The sequence below is a fragment of the Neophocaena asiaeorientalis genome, unplaced genomic scaffold (assembly GCF_003031525.2).
Source record: "Neophocaena asiaeorientalis asiaeorientalis breed wild unplaced genomic scaffold, Neophocaena_asiaeorientalis_V1.1 scaffold648, whole genome shotgun sequence".
Classification (NCBI taxonomy): Eukaryota; Metazoa; Chordata; class Mammalia; order Artiodactyla; family Phocoenidae; genus Neophocaena; species Neophocaena asiaeorientalis.
In genome coordinates, this window is record NW_020172781.1 from 6,811,621 (window position 1) to 6,830,311 (window position 18,691).

The 18,691-nt window shown below is 48.1% G+C and overlaps 1 protein-coding gene across 1 annotated transcript in view; it reads left to right on the forward strand.

Moving 5' to 3' along the window:
• The window catches only part of SEZ6L (seizure related 6 homolog like), a 198,255-nt gene that overhangs the window by 131,892 nt on the left and 47,672 nt on the right, over positions 1–18,691 (forward strand). The window contains exons 9-11 of the mRNA XM_024741393.1: positions 2,797–2,963; positions 3,363–3,557; positions 5,332–5,470. Coding sequence (XP_024597161.1) covers positions 2,797–2,963; positions 3,363–3,557; positions 5,332–5,470 — 501 coding nt within the window. The remainder of the gene's footprint in view (positions 1–2,796; positions 2,964–3,362; positions 3,558–5,331; positions 5,471–18,691) is intronic.

Below are 18,691 nucleotides of genomic sequence, written 5' to 3' on the forward strand. Positions count from 1 at the left end.
CAACTACTGAAGGCCGCACACCTAGAGACTGTGCTCTGCAACAAGAGAAGCCACCATAATGAGAAGCCCACTCACCACAACAAAGAGTAGGCCCCGCTCATCACAACTAGAGAAAGCCCATGCAGCAATGAAGACCCAACACAGCCAAAAATAAATAAATTTATAAAAAAAAGAAATTCTCTTCCACCTGGGAACTCTGGGAGCCAGTGTAGACACACACACTAACTTCCCCATTCCTAGCAGCGAGAGAGCAGAGATCATTGTCCCTCATCTCCCATCAATTGGATGATGGCTGCTCTCAGACTTTGTTAATTCCCTGACACACTGGCCTGTCACCTGTGCCAGTAGCTGGGGCGCTCCAGAGAAAGCCTGCAGGACAAGGAACACAAGTGCAGAGAAATGGTAAGAGCCTTGAGGAGCAACTAAGCACATGCGCCACAACTACTGAGCCTGCACTCTAGGACCCACGAGCCACAACTACTGAAGCCCACACACCTAGAGCCTGTGCTCCGCAACAAGAGAAGCCACTGCAATGAGAAGCCCGCGCACCACAACGAAGAGTAGCCCCTGCTCACTGCAACTAGAGAAAGCCTGCAAGCAGCAATGAAGACCCTTAATTAATTCATTAAAAAAAAGAAGAAATGGGACCTGATCTAAACCTTGGAAAGAGATTCGATCAGGGAACCCAAAATACGGTGAATGGGTAGAGTAGCCCAAGCAGAGAGAATAGGAGTGGGGGGTGGGCAAAGATGTAGAGGTAAATGGGGATCATCTTCTGTAGGGCTTTGGGTACCGGGCTGCTTCTATAAGCTATAAATAGCCATGGAAGGATTTTGAGTAGAGGAGAGAAATGAAGAAAGATTTTAAAGATGGTTTACCCCCAAAATGAAGTCTTTCTAAACTCCAGTCCCATAGTATGCAGCACAGAAGGTGGGTTCTCTGGTCAAACATGTTTGGGAGACAATATATACACAGTCTCTGTCTTGGAAGGTGCTAATGCACATTAGCTGGCAAAGGCACTGACAAGTCCTGCAAGGGAAAAAATGTTGAATTTTTATTTAACCTGGCATTTCCCAAACCCATTTGACCATAGACTATGTATAGATTTTTATTCCTATTTTAGACATTCTAGAGAACATAAGTAGAAAATTGCTATTTTGGGAAGATTAATTGACTAGAGATTTTGAGATCCTGAGAGTCTGCTCTAGAGCAAAAGGCACTGGTTCTCTGAAAGAGGAGTCCTGGGGCATGGCCCCCAAGATACAACAAAATCAGCAGGGGTCAGAAGATTGTGAAGCGGCCTCTCCTCACTCTCGGAATGGCCCTGGGCCTCTACCTCAGGCCCCTCCTCATCCCAGCCACAGTGGACACATGGCACAATGAACAGACTGTGACTCTAACATTTATGCATTTTGGTAACATTAGAAATTCATGTGATAAACGCTTTTTATGGGTCACAGTAAAAAAAAAAAACAAACCCTCAAAGGATTAAAAATGCCTGTTTATGAGTCCAGAAAAATAAGTGATCCAATTTGTGTACTGGTTTCTTCCACATTTTTGCGTAACGTTTTTAAAAATACCAAGGCTAGCAAAGAGCCAAGTGCCAAAGGTTGTATTTTTCTTTTTTAATAAATTTATTTATTTATTTATTTTGGGCTGTGTTGGGTCTTCATTGCTGCATGCGGGCTTTCTCCAGTTGCAGTGAGCTTGGGCTTTCTCTACTCTTCCTTGCGGTGCACAGGCTTCTCATTGTGGTGGCTTCTCTTGTTGTGGAGCACGGGCGCTAGGCACACGAGCTTCAGTAGTTGTGGCACGTGGGCTCAGTAGTTGTGGCTCGCGGGCTCTAGAGCGCAGGCTCAGTAGTTGGGGCACATGGGCTTAGTTGCTCTGTGGCATGTGGGATCTTCCCGGACCAGGGCTCGAACCCGTGTCCTTTGCATTGGCAGGCGGGTTCTTAGCCACTGTGCCACCAAGGAAGTCCCCAAAGGGTTTTAATAACAGTAAAAATGAATACCAGCGTTTTATCTGATGCCTTTCATTTTTCAGGACACTTTATCCTGTTGTATTCTCACAGTCCCCCTGTAAGATAGGTAGGAAAGACATTGTGATCCCTCTTTTCATGGTTGTGGATACTGAGGCACAAGATGTGTTGAGACTTCTGCAAGCTCAGTGGGTAGGGAACTGGGGACTAAAAATTGGGACTCCTGACTGCAGGCACGGTGGTCTTAGGAGATAAAAATCAGTGACAGAGTGTAGTAGGGGTCCAATGCTTGGTCATTTGACTTGCATACCGACTCTGTCCTGTGCACTTCATATCCATGGTCTCTAATCCCCACACTCTGGTGTAGGTGTGCTTGTACCCATTTTACAGATGAAACAGAGGCTCAGTGGGGTGCAGTGTTTTTGTCCAAAGTCACTCAGCTCAGAAGTTAAAGTCGGAACTCTGTCTGATTATATATATATCAGTGTTTCAGGAATGATATTAGCCCAATCATCCCAGCTTCTCAATTAGTAATAATAATCAGTATCTATTAATTCATCTGGTCATTACATCACACCCAGCACTTTCCTTAAGAGCTCAGAATCTATCCACGAGTCTGGGACAAGCATTGTACAGAAAGGGAGACAAATTCGAATAGGTGGAGCAGAGTGTGCGGGCGAGTATGGGGTGAAATCGGGATGTGAGTCTGGGATTGAGGCCGCGGAGTGGGTGGTCACAGCACACACCTCCCACTGCTGTGCATCAGCGGCCCGAGAAGACCTCATATTGGCTCTTGTCTTCTTCCCCACTGCCAGGATGATGGTCTACAGTGGGCTGACCAACAAGTCCACTCTTCTCTACGACTCCCTCCAAACCGAGAATGTCCCCTTTGAGGGCCTGCTGAGTGATGGCCACACCATCTGCATCGAATTCACATCTGACCAGGGGCGGGTGGCCTCAGCCTTCAACATCCGGTTCGAGGGTGAGGGTCCCGGAGGCTGCCCTGTCTCCTAGGGTGGCAGCGTGGGAGCAGGGGAAGCATGGCGGGGCCGGGTCATGGGAGGTAGAAATCTGACCTGCAAAGGATTGGGGAGAAGCCGTAGCTAGAGTGACTCTTGGACTTCCAAAGGCCGCCTCTGCAGGGTTGGGAGAGCAGAGGTTCTTGTTCCCATTTTAGATATGAAAATAATGAGGCCCGAGAAGCCAAGTGAATGGCCTAAGGGCCCTCAGCAGGTCAGTGGGAACTGGAATGTGGGGTCTGGTACCCGTTTGCCTTGGGGCTTCCCTGAACAGCAGGAGGGGCCCCTGCTTCTGAGACACAGGCCTGTGAGCCACCCCTGACTCATTTGAGCGGCTGCCCTCTTTTGTGTCCTGGCCCCAGCCTTTGAGAAAGGCCACTGCTATGAGCCCTACATTCAGAATGGGAACTTCACCACATCTGACCCGACCTATAACATCGGGACCATAGTGGAGTTTACCTGCGACCCCGGCCACTCCCTGGAGCAGGGCCCGGCCATCATTGAGTGTATCAACGTGCGGGACCCATACTGGAACGACACGGAGCCCCTGTGCAGAGGTGAGTGGGTCACAGCCCTCCTCCCAGGGCACCCCAGAGCCCTCCACCCCTTCAGATGAAAGGCCCAGCTTATATACCGATTTTAGGAGTAGAATCCTTTCTGGAGCTCACCCCTCTTTGGGTCAGGTTTGCTGCTGGTCCTTGAGAAAAATCACAAAATGGGTAAAATTGAAAAGTTGCCTCTTCCTCCAGGCACAAGACCCCATCATGCACAGCTTGGTGAGAAGATCGCTGCATGGGTTTCAGCTCCTACCTGTGCTATGCAGACATGTGCAGTGCACAGCCCGCCTAACAGCACATGGCAGCCCTGAGTCTAATTAATGATAATGATAACAGTTGTTAATAGGAGTGCAAAAAACTGTGTTTTTGTGCAGGCACTCTGTGCCTTATCTGATTTAATCCTCACTACAACCCTGTGAGGTGCATATTATTATTGATCCCGTGTACAGATGAGGAAACAAGCTGTGACGTGACATGCTTCAGAACACACTGAGGGTAATAGGCAGAGGTGGGAATGGAACTCAAGTCTCTCTGTTCTCAGAGACCTGTGCCCTGAGCCCCTTTGGACAATGTCAGCTGTGTGGAATCCTCATCTACGGGGACTCCCAGTGCCCTGCCCTCTCCTATTTCTCCATGTTCAAGGACACTGAACCACCCCGAGCCTGGACCCATGTGGGGAATGTGGAGTAATGAACAGAGCCCCGGCTCCCAGCAGCCGCCACCTGGATGGTGGTTGGCGTGAAATCACAGCCTTGCCGTGGTGAGGGATTGATCCCTGTATTAAATGTGCTGGTTTAACAGAGTGGAATTTATTGGTGCTTTGGCCTCTGCCACACTGAGAATTTTCCAAAGCAGTAAACACAGAGTGAAATTTAAAGGGCCAGGCGCCAGGTGCGGCCACATCTCCGCTTCCAGTTCAGAGCCAGGGCGTTCCACAGTAACGTTAAGAATTACTGAACGCTTACCTTGTGCCAGGCGTTGTGCTGTGTTTGACATCCATGAGCTCACTTAAGCCTCAGAATAACCCAGTGAAGTCAGCACTGGTGTTTCTCCCTGCTCTACAGAGGGAGGCATCTGAGGCTCCAGGAACTTATTACATGCCTTGTCACAGAGCCTTTGGTGGCAGAGGCAAGACTCGAACCCAGGTCCATCTGACTAGAATGTACCATCTCTAGTCACTATTCACCCTACTCAAGGGGAGGGCTATTAAGGATGCACTTGAAACTTTGAACTCTGTCGTTCGTCCTGAAAGAACTACAGTCATCCTTCAGTATCCACAGGGCACGGGTTCCGAGGCACACCCCCCCACGCCCCCAATACCAAAATCCGTGGATGTTCAAGCCCGTTATATAAAAGGGCACATCCTCTCATATACTTTAAATCATCTCTAGATTACTTATAATTCCTAATGCTGTGTAAATAGTTGTAAATACAATGTAAATGCTATGGGAATGTCCTAAATGCAATGTTAACGCTATGTGAATAGTTGCCGGTGAGTGGCAAATTCAAGTTTTGCTTTTTGAAACTTTCTGGAATTTTTTTTCAAATATTTATGATCCCCTGTCGGTTGAATCCATGGATGCAGAACCCACAGTACAATGTCCTTGCCCCACCTTTGCCAAATTTCAGCTAAAGGAGGCAGGTGGCCAGTCCTAATTTAATCGTTCCGCACACGTGTATGGACTGTCTGACTTCATAGACCACACTCTTAAACTGTTACACCATATCTGCTTCCTTATGAGTAATGTGTGTGTGTGTGTCTGTGTCTTTACAGCCATGTGTGGTGGGGAGCTCTCTGCCGTGGCCGGGGTGGTGCTGTCCCCAAACTGGCCAGAGCCCTACGTGGAAGGTGAAGATTGTGTCTGGAAGATCCACGTAGGGGAGGAGAAACGGATCTTCTTAGATATCCAATTGTGAGTGTTTATGATGGGTGGACCCCCCAGGCCAGCCAGTTGGGGAAGAAATTGCTCCTGCTTTATTATTTCAACCAATATTAATTAAGCATCTACTGCGTGTCAGGGACTGTGCAAAGAACTGGGGTCCCTATGGTGAGGAAGTGCCAACATCATACACACCCAGAAGGAGTTCCTATCCTCAGGAAAGTCAGTTGTCTAAGGAAACAGGCACTAAGTGAGGAATTGCAGCGATGTAGCTTTGTTAAGCACTGTAAGGAAAGGTGCCTGATGCCATGAGATTCTATAACGGGGATTTGATATAAAGAGGAAGGTCAGAAAAGCCTTCCCTGAGGATCTGACAAAGCTCAGAACTAAAGGATGAATTGGAGTGAATTCATCCAAGAAGGAACAGAGTATGCAGAGGCCCTGTGACAAGAGCAGGCACAGCATTTTCAGAGGACCGAATGGCTAGTATGGTCAGGAGGAGGAGGGAAATATAACATGTACACTCTGTGCCACAGTGGTTGATTTTCCTATCTATCTCTCTCAACTAGACCAGAAGGTCCTTGCAGTCAGGACCTGGTCTGATTTATCTCTGTTTCAGGGTCTAACACAGAGCCTGACACATAGTAGATGCTCAGAAAATGATTGCTGAATGAAGAAATGCTGTCATGAATGGACTTACCTGGTTGTGTGGCTGTTTCCAATATTCAGTGGGGGTACCTATTAGATGCTCCATCCAGAACTTTCCCTAACTCCCCAGGAATCAGGAGAAGGGGACAGAGACACACAGTGGTGGCTAGAAAAGCAGAAGAAAGGGCTGTCCAGCAGATCCAGAGACGTGGCTGGGACAGCGAGGGGATGCCAAGTTTGGAAGAGCCTCTCTGGATGCAGCCTAGGGGTCAGCTCTCCCCTCAAGCCTGAAGTAGAAACCCACTTGTGTGGGAAGCATGACTTGGGTGCTGCTTGGCTTTGCAGAGGAGCCTGGCGAGAGGGAAATTATTTGCAAGATTTTGTGCCAGTACCCTACTGTTTTGATTACTGTAGCTTTGTAGTATAGTCTGAAGTCAGGAATTGTGATCCCTCTAGCTCCATTTTTCTTTCTTAAGATTGTTTTGGCTCTTCAGGGTCTTTTGTGTTTCCACACAAATTTAAGAATTTTTTGTTCAGTTCTGTGAAAAATGCCATTGGTAATTTGATAGGGATTGTATTGAATATGTAATTGCCTTGGGTAGTATAGTCATTTTAACAATATTGATTCTTCCAATCCAAGAACACAGTATATCTTTCCATCTGTTTGTGTCATCTTCAATTTCTTTCATCAATGGCTTATAGTTTTCCGACTACAGATATTTTGCCTCATTAGGTAGGTTGATTTCTAGGTATTTTATTCTTTTTGATGCAATGGTAAATGGGATTGTTTCTTTAATTTCTCTTCCTGATATTCTGTTGTTAGTGTCTAGAAATGCAACAGATTTCTGCATACTAATTTCATATCCTGCAACTTTACTGAATTCATTGATGAGCTCTAGTAGTTTTCTGGTGGTAGGAAACCCCATTCTAAAGCTCCTTCCTCCAGGAAGCCTTCCATGGCTCCCCACTGCCCTCATGACAAATATAAATTTATGGTCCCAGTTGATGAGCACCCCGCCACCAGAGGTTGCTGGGCAAACCACCTCAGTCTTCAGCCAGGAGAAGAGGAAATCAACTCCTGATATCCTGGCTTCTGCTGAAGGTCCTCCAGCTCCATGCCCCAAGACATGGTCTGTGGTCCCCTCCCTTCTGCCCAGCTCAGCATCCTCTCCTCACAGCATGCATCCCTTACGGGTGGTTTTGCTTCACCAAGACTGACCCACGTCTCCCCTTGGTGTCAGAGGCCTGAAAGAGGAAACAGGAAAATGGGAATCCTGCTTTCATCCCCTCCAGGCATCAAATATTCAATTAACCTTCATCTCAACATGGGATGGGGTTTTATTTCCACTACAAAGCACACGATGCAGCAGCCCATCCAGGAAACTGGAGCATTTAAGCAGAAATACTTCCCCAAAGCCAGGCCACCACCAGCATTAGCGTCAGAAAAGGAACGCTTGCAGGCAGCACTTTCTTCTGATCATCTTGGCAACTCTAGATGTGAGTGTTGGCTAGGAGGGAGGACCCCTGGGTTCCCTCCTCTGTGCCCTGATAGTGATCCCTGCAGCCCTGGACCTGTCACCCAGGCTCTCTGGGCTTCACACTCCTTCTCTGCAAAGGGACGGGTTGCCTTGAACAGAGAGGTTGCAAACGCTGACTCCTGCAAGGTCAGGCAAGTATCATAAAATGGGAATTGGGGCTGTGCGAGATAATGTAGAGCTCGGGGAACTGTGGTGAAGTGGGAACTACATCGCCACCTAACATCATTTAAATTCAAATTTTTAAAAAGTTTATTTTATTAAAGTATAGTTGACTTACAATGTTGTGTTAGTTTCTGGCATACAGCAAAGTGATTCTGTTATGTATACATATATATATACATGTATATGTATATACACATACATGTATATACGTGTATGTATGTATGCACATATATATGTTACATATATGTATATATGTATATGCTACCATATATACATTCTTTTCCATATTCTTTTCCGTTATGGTTTATCACAGGATATTGAATATAGTTTCCTGTGCTATACAGTAGGACCTTGTTGTTTATCCATTCTCTCTATATAATAGTTTGCATCTGTTAATCCCAAACTCTCAATCCTTCCCTTCTTCTATCCCCCCTGCCCTTGGCAACCACAAGTCTGTTCTCTATGTCTATGAGTCTGGTTTTGTTTCATAAAGTGATTCTGTTATGTATACATATATATATACATGTATATGTATATACACATACATGTATATGTATGTACATGTATGTATGTATGCACATATATATGTTACATATATGTATATGCCACCATATATACATTCTTTTCCATATTCTTTTCCGTTATGGTTTATCACAGGATATTGAATATAGTTTCCTGTGCTATACAGTAGGACCTTGTTGTTTATCCATTCTCTCTATATAATAGTTTGCATCTGCTAATCCCAAACTCTCAATCCTTCCCTTCTTCTATCCCCCCTGCCCTTGGCAACCACAAGTCTGTTCTCTATGTCTATGAGTCTGGTTTTGTTTCATAGATAAGTTCATTTGTGTCATATTTTAGATTCCACATATAAGTGATATATGGTATTTGTCTTTCTCTTTCTGACTTACTTCACTCAGTATGAAAATCTCTAGGTCCATCCATGTTGCTGCAAATGGCATTATTTCATTCTTTTTTATGGCTGAGTAGTATACACTGTGTGTGTGTGTGTACATGTACACCACATCTTCTTTATCCATTCATCTGTTGATAGATATTTAGGTTGCTTCCATGTCTCGGCTATTGTGAATAGTGCGGCTATGAACACAGGGGTGCATATAATCTTTTCGAATTATAGTTTTGTCTGGATATATGCCCAGGAGTAGGATTGCTGGATCATATGGCAACTCTATTTTTAGTTTTTTTGAGGAACCTCCATACTGTTCTCCATAGTGGCTGCACCAATTTACACTCCCACCAATAGTGTAGGAGGGTTCCCTTCTCTCCACATCCTCTCCAGCGTTTGTTATTTGTAGATTTTTTAATGATGGCCATTCTGACCGGTGTGAGGTGGTAACTCATTGTAGTTTTTTTTTAGTTTCTTTTTTGGCTGCATTGGGTCTTTGTTGCTGCGTGAGGGCTTTCTCTAGTTGCGGTGAGCGGGGGCTACTCTGTTGCTGCGCGCAGGCTTCTTGTTGTGGTGGCTTCTCTTGCTGTGGAGCACGGGCTCTAGGTGCGCGGGCTTCAGTAGTCATGGCACGTGGGCTCCATAGCTGTGCTCATGGGCTCTAGAGCGCAGGCTCAGTAGTTGTGGCGCACAGGCTTAGTTGCTCCACGGCATGTGGGATCTTCCCCGACCAGGGCTTGAACCCATGTCCCCTGTATTGGAAGGCAGATTGTTAACCACTGCACCATCAGGGAAGTCCCTCATTGTAGTTTTGATTTGCGTTTCTCTAACATAAATTCAATTTGTTAAAATAATGCCCCCTCCCCTCCAAAAAGTATCTGCGGTCAGATTCAGACTTGAGGGACCACAAGTCTAGATCCTTTCTCATGGAGGTGATAAAGCCATTTTCATCATTGAGCACTCACTGTTTGCAAGGTTCTTTCCAAATGTTAATTAATTTACTCCTCAAAGTTCTCCTAGAAGGAAGATGCAACTATTATATTCAACTTATTTCCACCTGCCTTCTTACCTCTTACTTGGATGTCTAAGAGGCATCTCCAACGACGTGTCCCCAAACTTAAACCCTTGATTCTCTTTCTCCAAACCTATTTCGCCTCATCTTCCCATCTCAGAAAGGAGTCACCCATCCTGCCTGCTGCTCAGACCCAAAAGATGCGGAGTTATTCTAGAGCAGGAGGACACTGGTCAGCATTCCACAACGGCTTTTCTTGACAAGTGGGGTGGGGAGCAACTTCCTGATTTGCAACATTTGCCAATTTCCATGGTGTAAATACTCCCACTGTGGCCAATATTAAGCAACCAACACAAAGCCAACAGGGTCACCAAATGCTTGGACATTTAACAGTCAGCCCATATGGCCCAGTAGGAGCCACCGGCTCCAGCACACTCCCTGTGAACAGGATTCTTCCCTTTCTCCTACACCTGTACCCAGGGCCTCAGTACATCCCGTTGATTCTACTCAAGACTTAAATCTGCCTGGAGTTGAAGCATCTCTGACACCCCCACTGCCACTACCACTGTGGTCTAAGCCCCCGTTGTCTCGTCCTCAGTTGTCTCCCTGCTCCTGCTTTTGTCCCATTGGGGGCTGTTTTTAACCCAGCACCCTCCCTGGGTGATCACATCATGCTCTGCCTCAAACCCTGCAATAGCTCCTCATTCTATTCAGAGTAAAAGCTGAAGTTCTTACAAAAGCCCTATGTGATCTGACCCTGGTTACGGCTCCTGCTTCACTTTTTTCCACTCTCCTCCTTGGTCTCTCCTTTTGGCCGCACTGGCCTCCTTGCTGTTCTGTAAACATCCCTCAGGGCCTTTGCACTGGCTGTCTCCTACCACCCCACCCCCACCCCGCCCTGGAATGCTCTGCCCTGAATATCCATATAGCTCACTCCCTAGCTTCCGGCAGGTCTCTGCTCCCATATTGCCTCCTCTGAGATGTCCCTCAACACCCTTATCTAAATTAGCAGGGGGCTTCCCTGGTGGCGCAGTGGTTAAGAATCCGCCTGCCAATGCAGGGGACACAGATTCGAGCCCTGGGCCGGGAAGATCCCACATGCCGCGGAGCAACTAAGCCCATGTGCCACAATTACTGAGCCTGCGCTCTAGAGCCCGTGAGCCACAACTACTGAAGCCCGCGCACCCAGAGCCCGTGCTCTGTGACAAGAGAAGCCACTGCAATGAGAAGCCTGCGCACCGCAACGAAGAGGAGCCCCCACAAGCCGGCAAGTAGCAACGAAGACCCAATGCAGCCAAATAAATAAATTAGCAGGACCTGGAGAAAAAGCTTTCCTGAGAAAGCAGCTTTTCTAAGTGGGCGGTTCTCAACCAACATCTCTGACACCCCCACTGCCACTACCACTGTGGTCTAAGCCCCCGTTGTCTCGTCCTCAGTTGTCTCCCTGCTCCTGCTTTTGTCCCATTGGGGGCTGTTTTTAACCCAGCACCCTCCCTGGGTGATCACATCATGCTCTGCCTCAAACCCTGCAATAGCTCCTCATTCTATTCAGAGTAAAAGCTGAAGTTCTTACAAAAGCCCTATGTGATCTGACCCTGGTTACGGCTCCTGCTTCACTTTTTTCCACTCTCCTCCTTGGTCTCTCCTTTTGGCCGCACTGGCCTCCTTGCTGTTCTGTAAACATCCCTCAGGGCCTTTGCACTGGCTGTCTCCTACCACCCCACCCCCACCCCGCCCTGGAATGCTCTGCCCTGAATATCCATATAGCTCACTCCCTAGCTTCCGGCAGGTCTCTGCTCCCATATTGCCTCCTCTGAGATGTCCCTCAACACCCTTATCTAAATTAGCAGGGGGCTTCCCTGGTGGCGCAGTGGTTAAGAATCCGCCTGCCAATGCAGGGGACACAGGTTCGAGCCCTGGGCCGGGAAGATCCCACATGCCGCGGAGCAACTAAGCCCATGTGCCACAATTACTGAGCCTGCGCTCTAGAGCCCGTGAGCCACAACTACTGAAGCCCGCGCACCCAGAGCCCGTGCTCTGTGACAAGAGAAGCCACTGCAATGAGAAGCCTGCGCACCGCAACGAAGAGGAGCCCCCACAAGCCGGCAAGTAGCAACGAAGACCCAATGCAGCCAAATAAATAAATTAGCAGGACCTGGAGAAAAAGCTTTCCTGAGAAAGCAGCTTTTCTAAGTGGGCGGTTCTCAACCAGGGATGATTTTGCACCACCCCCTGCCCCGGGACACTTAGCAATGTCTGGAGGCGTTTCTGGTTGTCATAATTGGTATGTGTTGGGAGGGGGGAGATGCTACTGGCATCTAGTGGGGAGAGTCCAGGGATGCTACTAAACATCCTGAAATGCACAGGGCTGCCCCCACCGAAGAATTAGCGGACCCCAAATGTCAATAGTGCTAAAGCAGAAAAACCCTGATCTATGCTGAACTGAGACCAAAGGACAGATAGAAGATGAGCAAAGATGGAGGGAACAGTGTTCCAGCCAAAAGGAACAGCATGTGCTAAGGTCCAGAAGCAGGAAAGCGTGACTCTCTCGTTACTTGTCTGTAATATGGAATATATGCTGAGCGTTTAATGCATCCCAGGCGCCTTCACAACAAGCACATGCAGTGGGTCCTCATATTTTCTCCATCTTACAGAGGAGTAAACTGACGCTTATAGAGTAGAACAGTGACTATGATCACACGGCTGGGATTCCAGCTCTGCTTGCCCTGTCTCCAGGGTCTGTGTTCTTCACCAGCTCATGAGAGGAGCTAGAGGAAGCCCTGTGTGTCTGGAGCTCAGAGATATAGGAGGCGTGGCATCAACAAGGAAGCAGTAGGATCAGGCAGGGCCTTGAAAGCCACATGAGGAAGTCTGGACTTGCCCAAACTCGGCAGCAGGGGAAGGGGTTTAGGAGCTCGCAGGGTTAAGCCTTTGCAGAAGGGAGCTGAACGCTTGGGTCCCAGTCCGAGGCTCCCCGGCAAATCCTGGCTTACGCTTGGCAGAGCGGCATCTGGACCCGGCACCCCCTTCCTCCCACTGAGGGAGTGAAAATAGCGTCTCACCAGCGAAGAATGCACGAGGCCCAGGAGCTGCTGGGTTTAATTTATCTTGCTCGGTTTCCGCTGACAGTTTTAGTAAACCGATTTGGGTTTGATAGTAAAAATAATTCCATCCTCGGGGCCCCTCACGTGGCCTAAGTGTTTGCAGTTGTTATTTATCACATCGGCTAAGGGGAAGGAGTTTGCACTGCTGACCGAGCTGGGTAGGTGGCCCATAGTAGGTGCTGGAATGTTTGCTGAGTCATGAGGATATCAGCCGAACGTGCCAGGTGAGAGGGGACTTTTCTCCCCCTCATCCACTGGGCAGGTCTGTGGTGCTGTGGGTGTTAGGATACCGGTTCTAATTAGCCATCATTTATGAAAGACCTACTGTGTTCCAGGCCCTGAGCTGCATCGTTTATACCATGAGCAACAATGGACGTGAACGTTATTACACAGAGATAATAATTACATAAATTAGCGCTAACGTGAGTAGAGATAATTACAGAGGGGTAATTACCCAAATTTAGAGATAACGTATGCAAAGCACATCACGTGGGGTCTGGCACCTAGTTGGCACTTCGTAAATGAAGACTGCAATTGCCAGGAATCCTCATGAGACAGCTGTTATCATCACCGCTTTATGGTTTTGGAAATGACAGCACAGAAAGGTGAATCGGCTTCCTCAGGTCACACAGCTAATGAAGGACAGAGCCAGGGTTTGTGCACACACTGTAGCGTCTACTTTCATTGACTTGAACAGCCTTTGGGGGCACCAGCTATATGTCTCAGTGATGAAGCAGGAAGGCTCCCAGGCCTCCAGCAACTCAAAGGTCAGGAAGGGAAGTAGGGCCATGAACAAGATACAGGCAAAGTGCTGTGGCTGGAGGAGTGGGGTCAGGGGGGCGGGCAGTATGGGGCACTGGATTTATCTCTGCGCATTGTGGAAATGTCACAGAGAGGGTGACATCCAAGCAGGATTCTGAAGAGTGTCAGTTGGTCAAACTGTAATGGGGGAATGGCATTCCCCGAGGGGCCCTTGTGAGCAAAGGACCCAAGCAGTGTTATAGTGACCAATAAGCACCCAGTGGATGCCCTGAATTGCAGAATTAATTAGAACCCTCTGCCTTGTATTGTCAGTATTACAGATAAGAAGGGGTGGGTGCATAAGGTGAGTCAGGAGCCCCCAGGCTAAACCTTCTTCCCACCCCAAATGCCTAGTCCCTAACCCATCACGTACCTCCCAGCTCCATCAGGGGTCTGCTGCTTACCCTAAAATGCAACCGAGCATGAATCTTTTACATCCTTAAGCATTTCTTAAATCTCTCTTCTCTCTTGCTTTTGCTCTCTCAAAGTGTAAAACATAGAAAGGAGAATAAAAGAACTAAGGAATGGTTGGAGAAGACATTCTAGAATGGAAGAGCTGGGAGGTGCCCAGAGAGGGGAGGTAACTTGCCCAGCATCGCACAGCAAGTCAGAGTTAGAACCTGAAAGATAGCCTGAGTGTGGCCACAAGAGCCGAGCCCAGGGGCCAGCCTTGAAGATGCCACATGCCAGAGGAGACACGAAGGTTCTAGAGTCAAAAAAAGAATTGCCTTTAAAGCCTGACTGTACTTCTTACTGGCTCTGCGGCCTCAGGCAGATGACTGGAGGTGGTGATCCCTGCCTCACAATGGGATGTTTTGTTCACTTTATCCCCAGGGCCTGGCATACAGTAAGTGCTCAATAAATATTTGTTGACTGAAAGAGAGAGAGAGATGGTGAGTGTGTATGTTAATTAAACAATATGTAAAGTTCTTAGTAAGGTTTCTGGCATAAAATAGGCAAATAACCATCCTTACTATATGCCAGATTTTTGGTTAAACATTTGGCAGGAATTATTACATGAATGATAACGGCAGTTATCATCAGCATCAAAATCATTGTCTAAATTCATTGAGCGCTTACTGTTTGCCAGTCACTAAGTGCTTTCCCCATGTAAAGTCATTTAACTCTTCACCAAGAAACCTATGTGATAACATTATGATTACCCCCATTTCACAGATGGGAAAACTGAGGCTCAGAGAGGTGAAGTCACTTGCTCAAGGTCACACAGCTAGAAAGAGGCCAAGTCAGGATTTGAACACAGGTCTCTGAGGCCAAAGCCGGTGTTAAAACCAGCCAATAAATGGTAATGAGGTGCTCCACAAGGGAGAAATCCCTTGCCCCATCTTACAGAAAAAGAAATTGAGGCTCAGAGAGGTGCCCTTCTCCCATTTCCTGGACACCTACATATGTTTCTGGAAGAACAAAATTTCAGCCAAGCTCCAGCTTGCCTTTCTTAGCTCCACTGTGGGGCACAGCCCCAAATATCTCCCTGTTTATGGGCCCCAGCACAGTCCTCCAACCAGGAAATAAAAGAACCTAATGACAAACCCCAGTAACCATATGATTGATAGCTGTGGAATATTTCTTTCTCTTCAGCTGCTGCCAGCCTATTCTGTGCTAAGTTAATTCCAAGCCCTAAAAATTAAGTGCCTGTCCGGAGGCACTTCCGTCCATCAAACAGAGATATAGCTGCTTTGGGTGGAAAGAACTGAGCTCAAGAGCCAGACAAGAAGGGAGAGTCAAGACTTGAGGGCAGCCCCCCAGCAGCACAGATATCCAGACACCAACAGAAAACATGGGAGAAATGGCCACAATAGAAATGAAAGCTTTCCAATCCATTAGTGGAGGGAGAATGGATTTCCCCAGAGCCAAACATTCTAGGGAATCTGAGAGCCATTCTAGGGAATCTGAGAAGGAACGGCACAGTTCATAGAGCCCAAATTCCATCCTGTTGCAGATGAGGAAACTGTGACCCAGAGATGGGAAAAGACTGTCCCAAGACCATTCTATCAGTCAGCTGTGGCCGTGTAACAAACTACCCCAAGCTCAGTTGTATTATTTCTCATGAGTCTACAGATCAGCAAGGTGGTTATTCTGGTCTGAGGTGGCTCACTCCTGTGTCTTTGGGCAGCTGCGGGTTAGGTAGGTGGCTCCGTGAATCGTGGCTGGCCTTTCTTACATGTTTCTTACTGGCTGTCAGACAGTCTAAGCAGCCCTAGCCTGGGATGGCTCACCTCTGCTCCACGTGTCTCTCACTCTCCAACAGTTAGCTCGGGCTCCTTCCTGTGGCGACTGGCCAGGGTTCCACAACCATGAGCAGAAGCATTGAAGGCCTCTTGAGTGAGCCTAGACTAGGAATTTTCTCAGCATCATCTGCCGTATCCTATGGCAAGTCACAACGCAAGGGCCAGACCAGATTCAAGGGGAGGAGAAACAGGCTCCACCTCTTGGTGGCAGATGCTTGGAAGCCTCCCTGCAAAGGGTATGGACACAGAGGGGCAGAGCTTTGAAATCATTTTCACACTCAAGCTACCTCAGCCAAAGAGGAATAAGGGTTAGAACTCGGGTCTCCTGGTCCTAGTCCAAAGCTCCAAATGACATCCCTGTGCACAACTGACCCTAGGAGGTGGCCATCATTATCCCCATTTTACTGATGAGGAAACCAAGGCTCAGAGAAGTGAAGTAACTTGCCTGCAATCCCACAGCTAGGAAATGAAGGAGACAAGATTTCTACCCAGAGCTTGGTGCCTGGCATAAAGAAAGCCCAGAAAATGTTTCTTTCTCTACCTGATGCTTCCTACTTGTAGGAGGCACTCTGGAAAGATCCTGAGTTTTTTTCAGGAAGAGGAAAAGGCTTTTTTTTGCCAGTGGTGGGAAGTCTGGAGTTCAGGTCCTAACTCTTCTACTTATTGGCTGTACGACCTTGGATAAGTCACTTTACTTCTCTGAGCTTCAGTTTCCTATCTTTAAAAGGAGGATAATACTGTGGTACCCACCTCTTAGAGTTCTTGAGAAGGTAAAACTCTTGGCAAGGGCCTGATACCGTGCACACACTCAGTACTTTAATTGGCAGCTCTGATGATGAGGGCGATTAATTCCTTCCATGACGTGTGAACAAAGTGAGCTCCATTATACAACTACACAGACACACAGACACACACACACACAGACACACACACACACACACACACACACACACAGACACACACACACACACGTTGCCCCTGACCATGGGGTTTTGGTTTGACACTGAGGGATGAAGTGGCTTCATCCTAAGGCACTCTTCAGGCACCCTACCTGATTGAACACGCTCCCCTTTCCCAATTTGCAAGGGATTGTTGTGGTCAGTGGTAACTTGGAAACACAAGCTCCAGGACAGGTCCTCCCCCAGCACATGCCCATTCTCTGCTCCTCAGCCATGCCAGGCTCTTCCCAGCCTTGGTGTTTGCAGCTCTGGGAGGGGACCACCCCCTGTCTCGAGCCAGGCCCCTGCTGTGCTGGTGCACACCTAGGAGCCCAGGGCATTCGGATGCAATTAGATCCGACATCCTGGGAGCTGCGGCTGCTTGTCTCGTAACTACCCGACGTACAGTGGCCCCAGCACTTACTCTCCAGCAAGTGCTTAGTGAGGATCCACCACCATGCTCCTGGTGTTGCGTTAGGTTATCCGAGGCCTGGAGATAACAGTAACTCACTGCGTGCCAAACTCTTCTGAGGGCATCACCTCCATCAACTTACTTAATTCTGTAAACAACTGATGAGTTCACACGATGATGTTCCCCATGTCATAGCTGAGGACACAGATGCTCGGAGGGCTCAGTGGCTGCCAGGTTTGGACCTGGCTGTCTGACACTGAGCCCATGTCCTGCATCACCTCCCAGCCTCGCCTCTCCTCACCTCACGTAGTGGGACCACGTTGTCCTGATGGCAGCCAGCCTCCCTGGAGATTCTGAGCAGGCCAGTGACACGGTTGGACCTGTGGTTTAGACAGCACACGCTGGCAATAGGCGGAGGGTGGAGGGAGGGATCAGGCGGCCAGGTGGCGGCAGAGGCCCTGGACGTGGTCCTGTGATGTGTGGCCCGGCCTGGGGAACCGCTGCACGCCCATCTTGTGCCTCCGGGGAGAGCTCAGGTGAGCCCTCGAGGTTCCAAACGGTTCGTTTTTTTCCTGGAGGACAGTTCCTACCACTCCCTGAGACTGCCCTCTGTCGAACAGGGAGAGTTTTGGCAGCTCACACGAGCCCCAGCAGGCTGTACGAGGTGATGCCTTCAAGACTACGCGTCATGATGGGGATTCGGAGTGACAGGAAACGCATATCCAGCAGCTGTCACTCCTGCTTGGCGACAGCTTGGAACAGCTTCCTGCAGTGATGCAGAGTCCCGGGCCCACCTCCCTCTGCACACGTGTGTGTGTGTGTGTGTGTGTGTGTACTCACATGATTCCAACACACACCATACACATCACACACGCCACACACATCACACATACCACACACACCACTTACATCATACATACCACACACAAACACACACAACACAGATATCACACACTGCGAACAGACCACACACACACCATGCACATACACACCATACATAGCACATACAAACCACACACACCACATACAAACCACACACATACACAACACACACACACACATACAAACATAACAAATCCCAATCCACCCTTAATTAAGCTCTAATTTAATTATGCTTTAATTATACCCTCTCAAGTTCAGCTCTTTCACCCTGACTTAGAGGTCCTGAAATGAAGAAGGCCTCTGGTCCCACCCACTAATTTTATAAATTTGGGGAAACTCATATCCAAAAAGAGGGAGAGATGTGGGCATCTCCACAGACGAAAGTCAGGGAAGGGCCACCCTTGGGTCTGAGAAACCCAAGCTTCACCAGCCTGTGTCTGAATCCTTGAATTCCCAGATCCATCCCTTAATTACTATCGAAGGAGGGGGTAGGGAGTCCAACCTTCTGAGTAGAAGGAAACTGTAGCCATTGGTTATATATATATATATATATTTACAACTCGTGGATTCTGAGATTTTCATCTGGGGAAACTGAGGCCCAGGC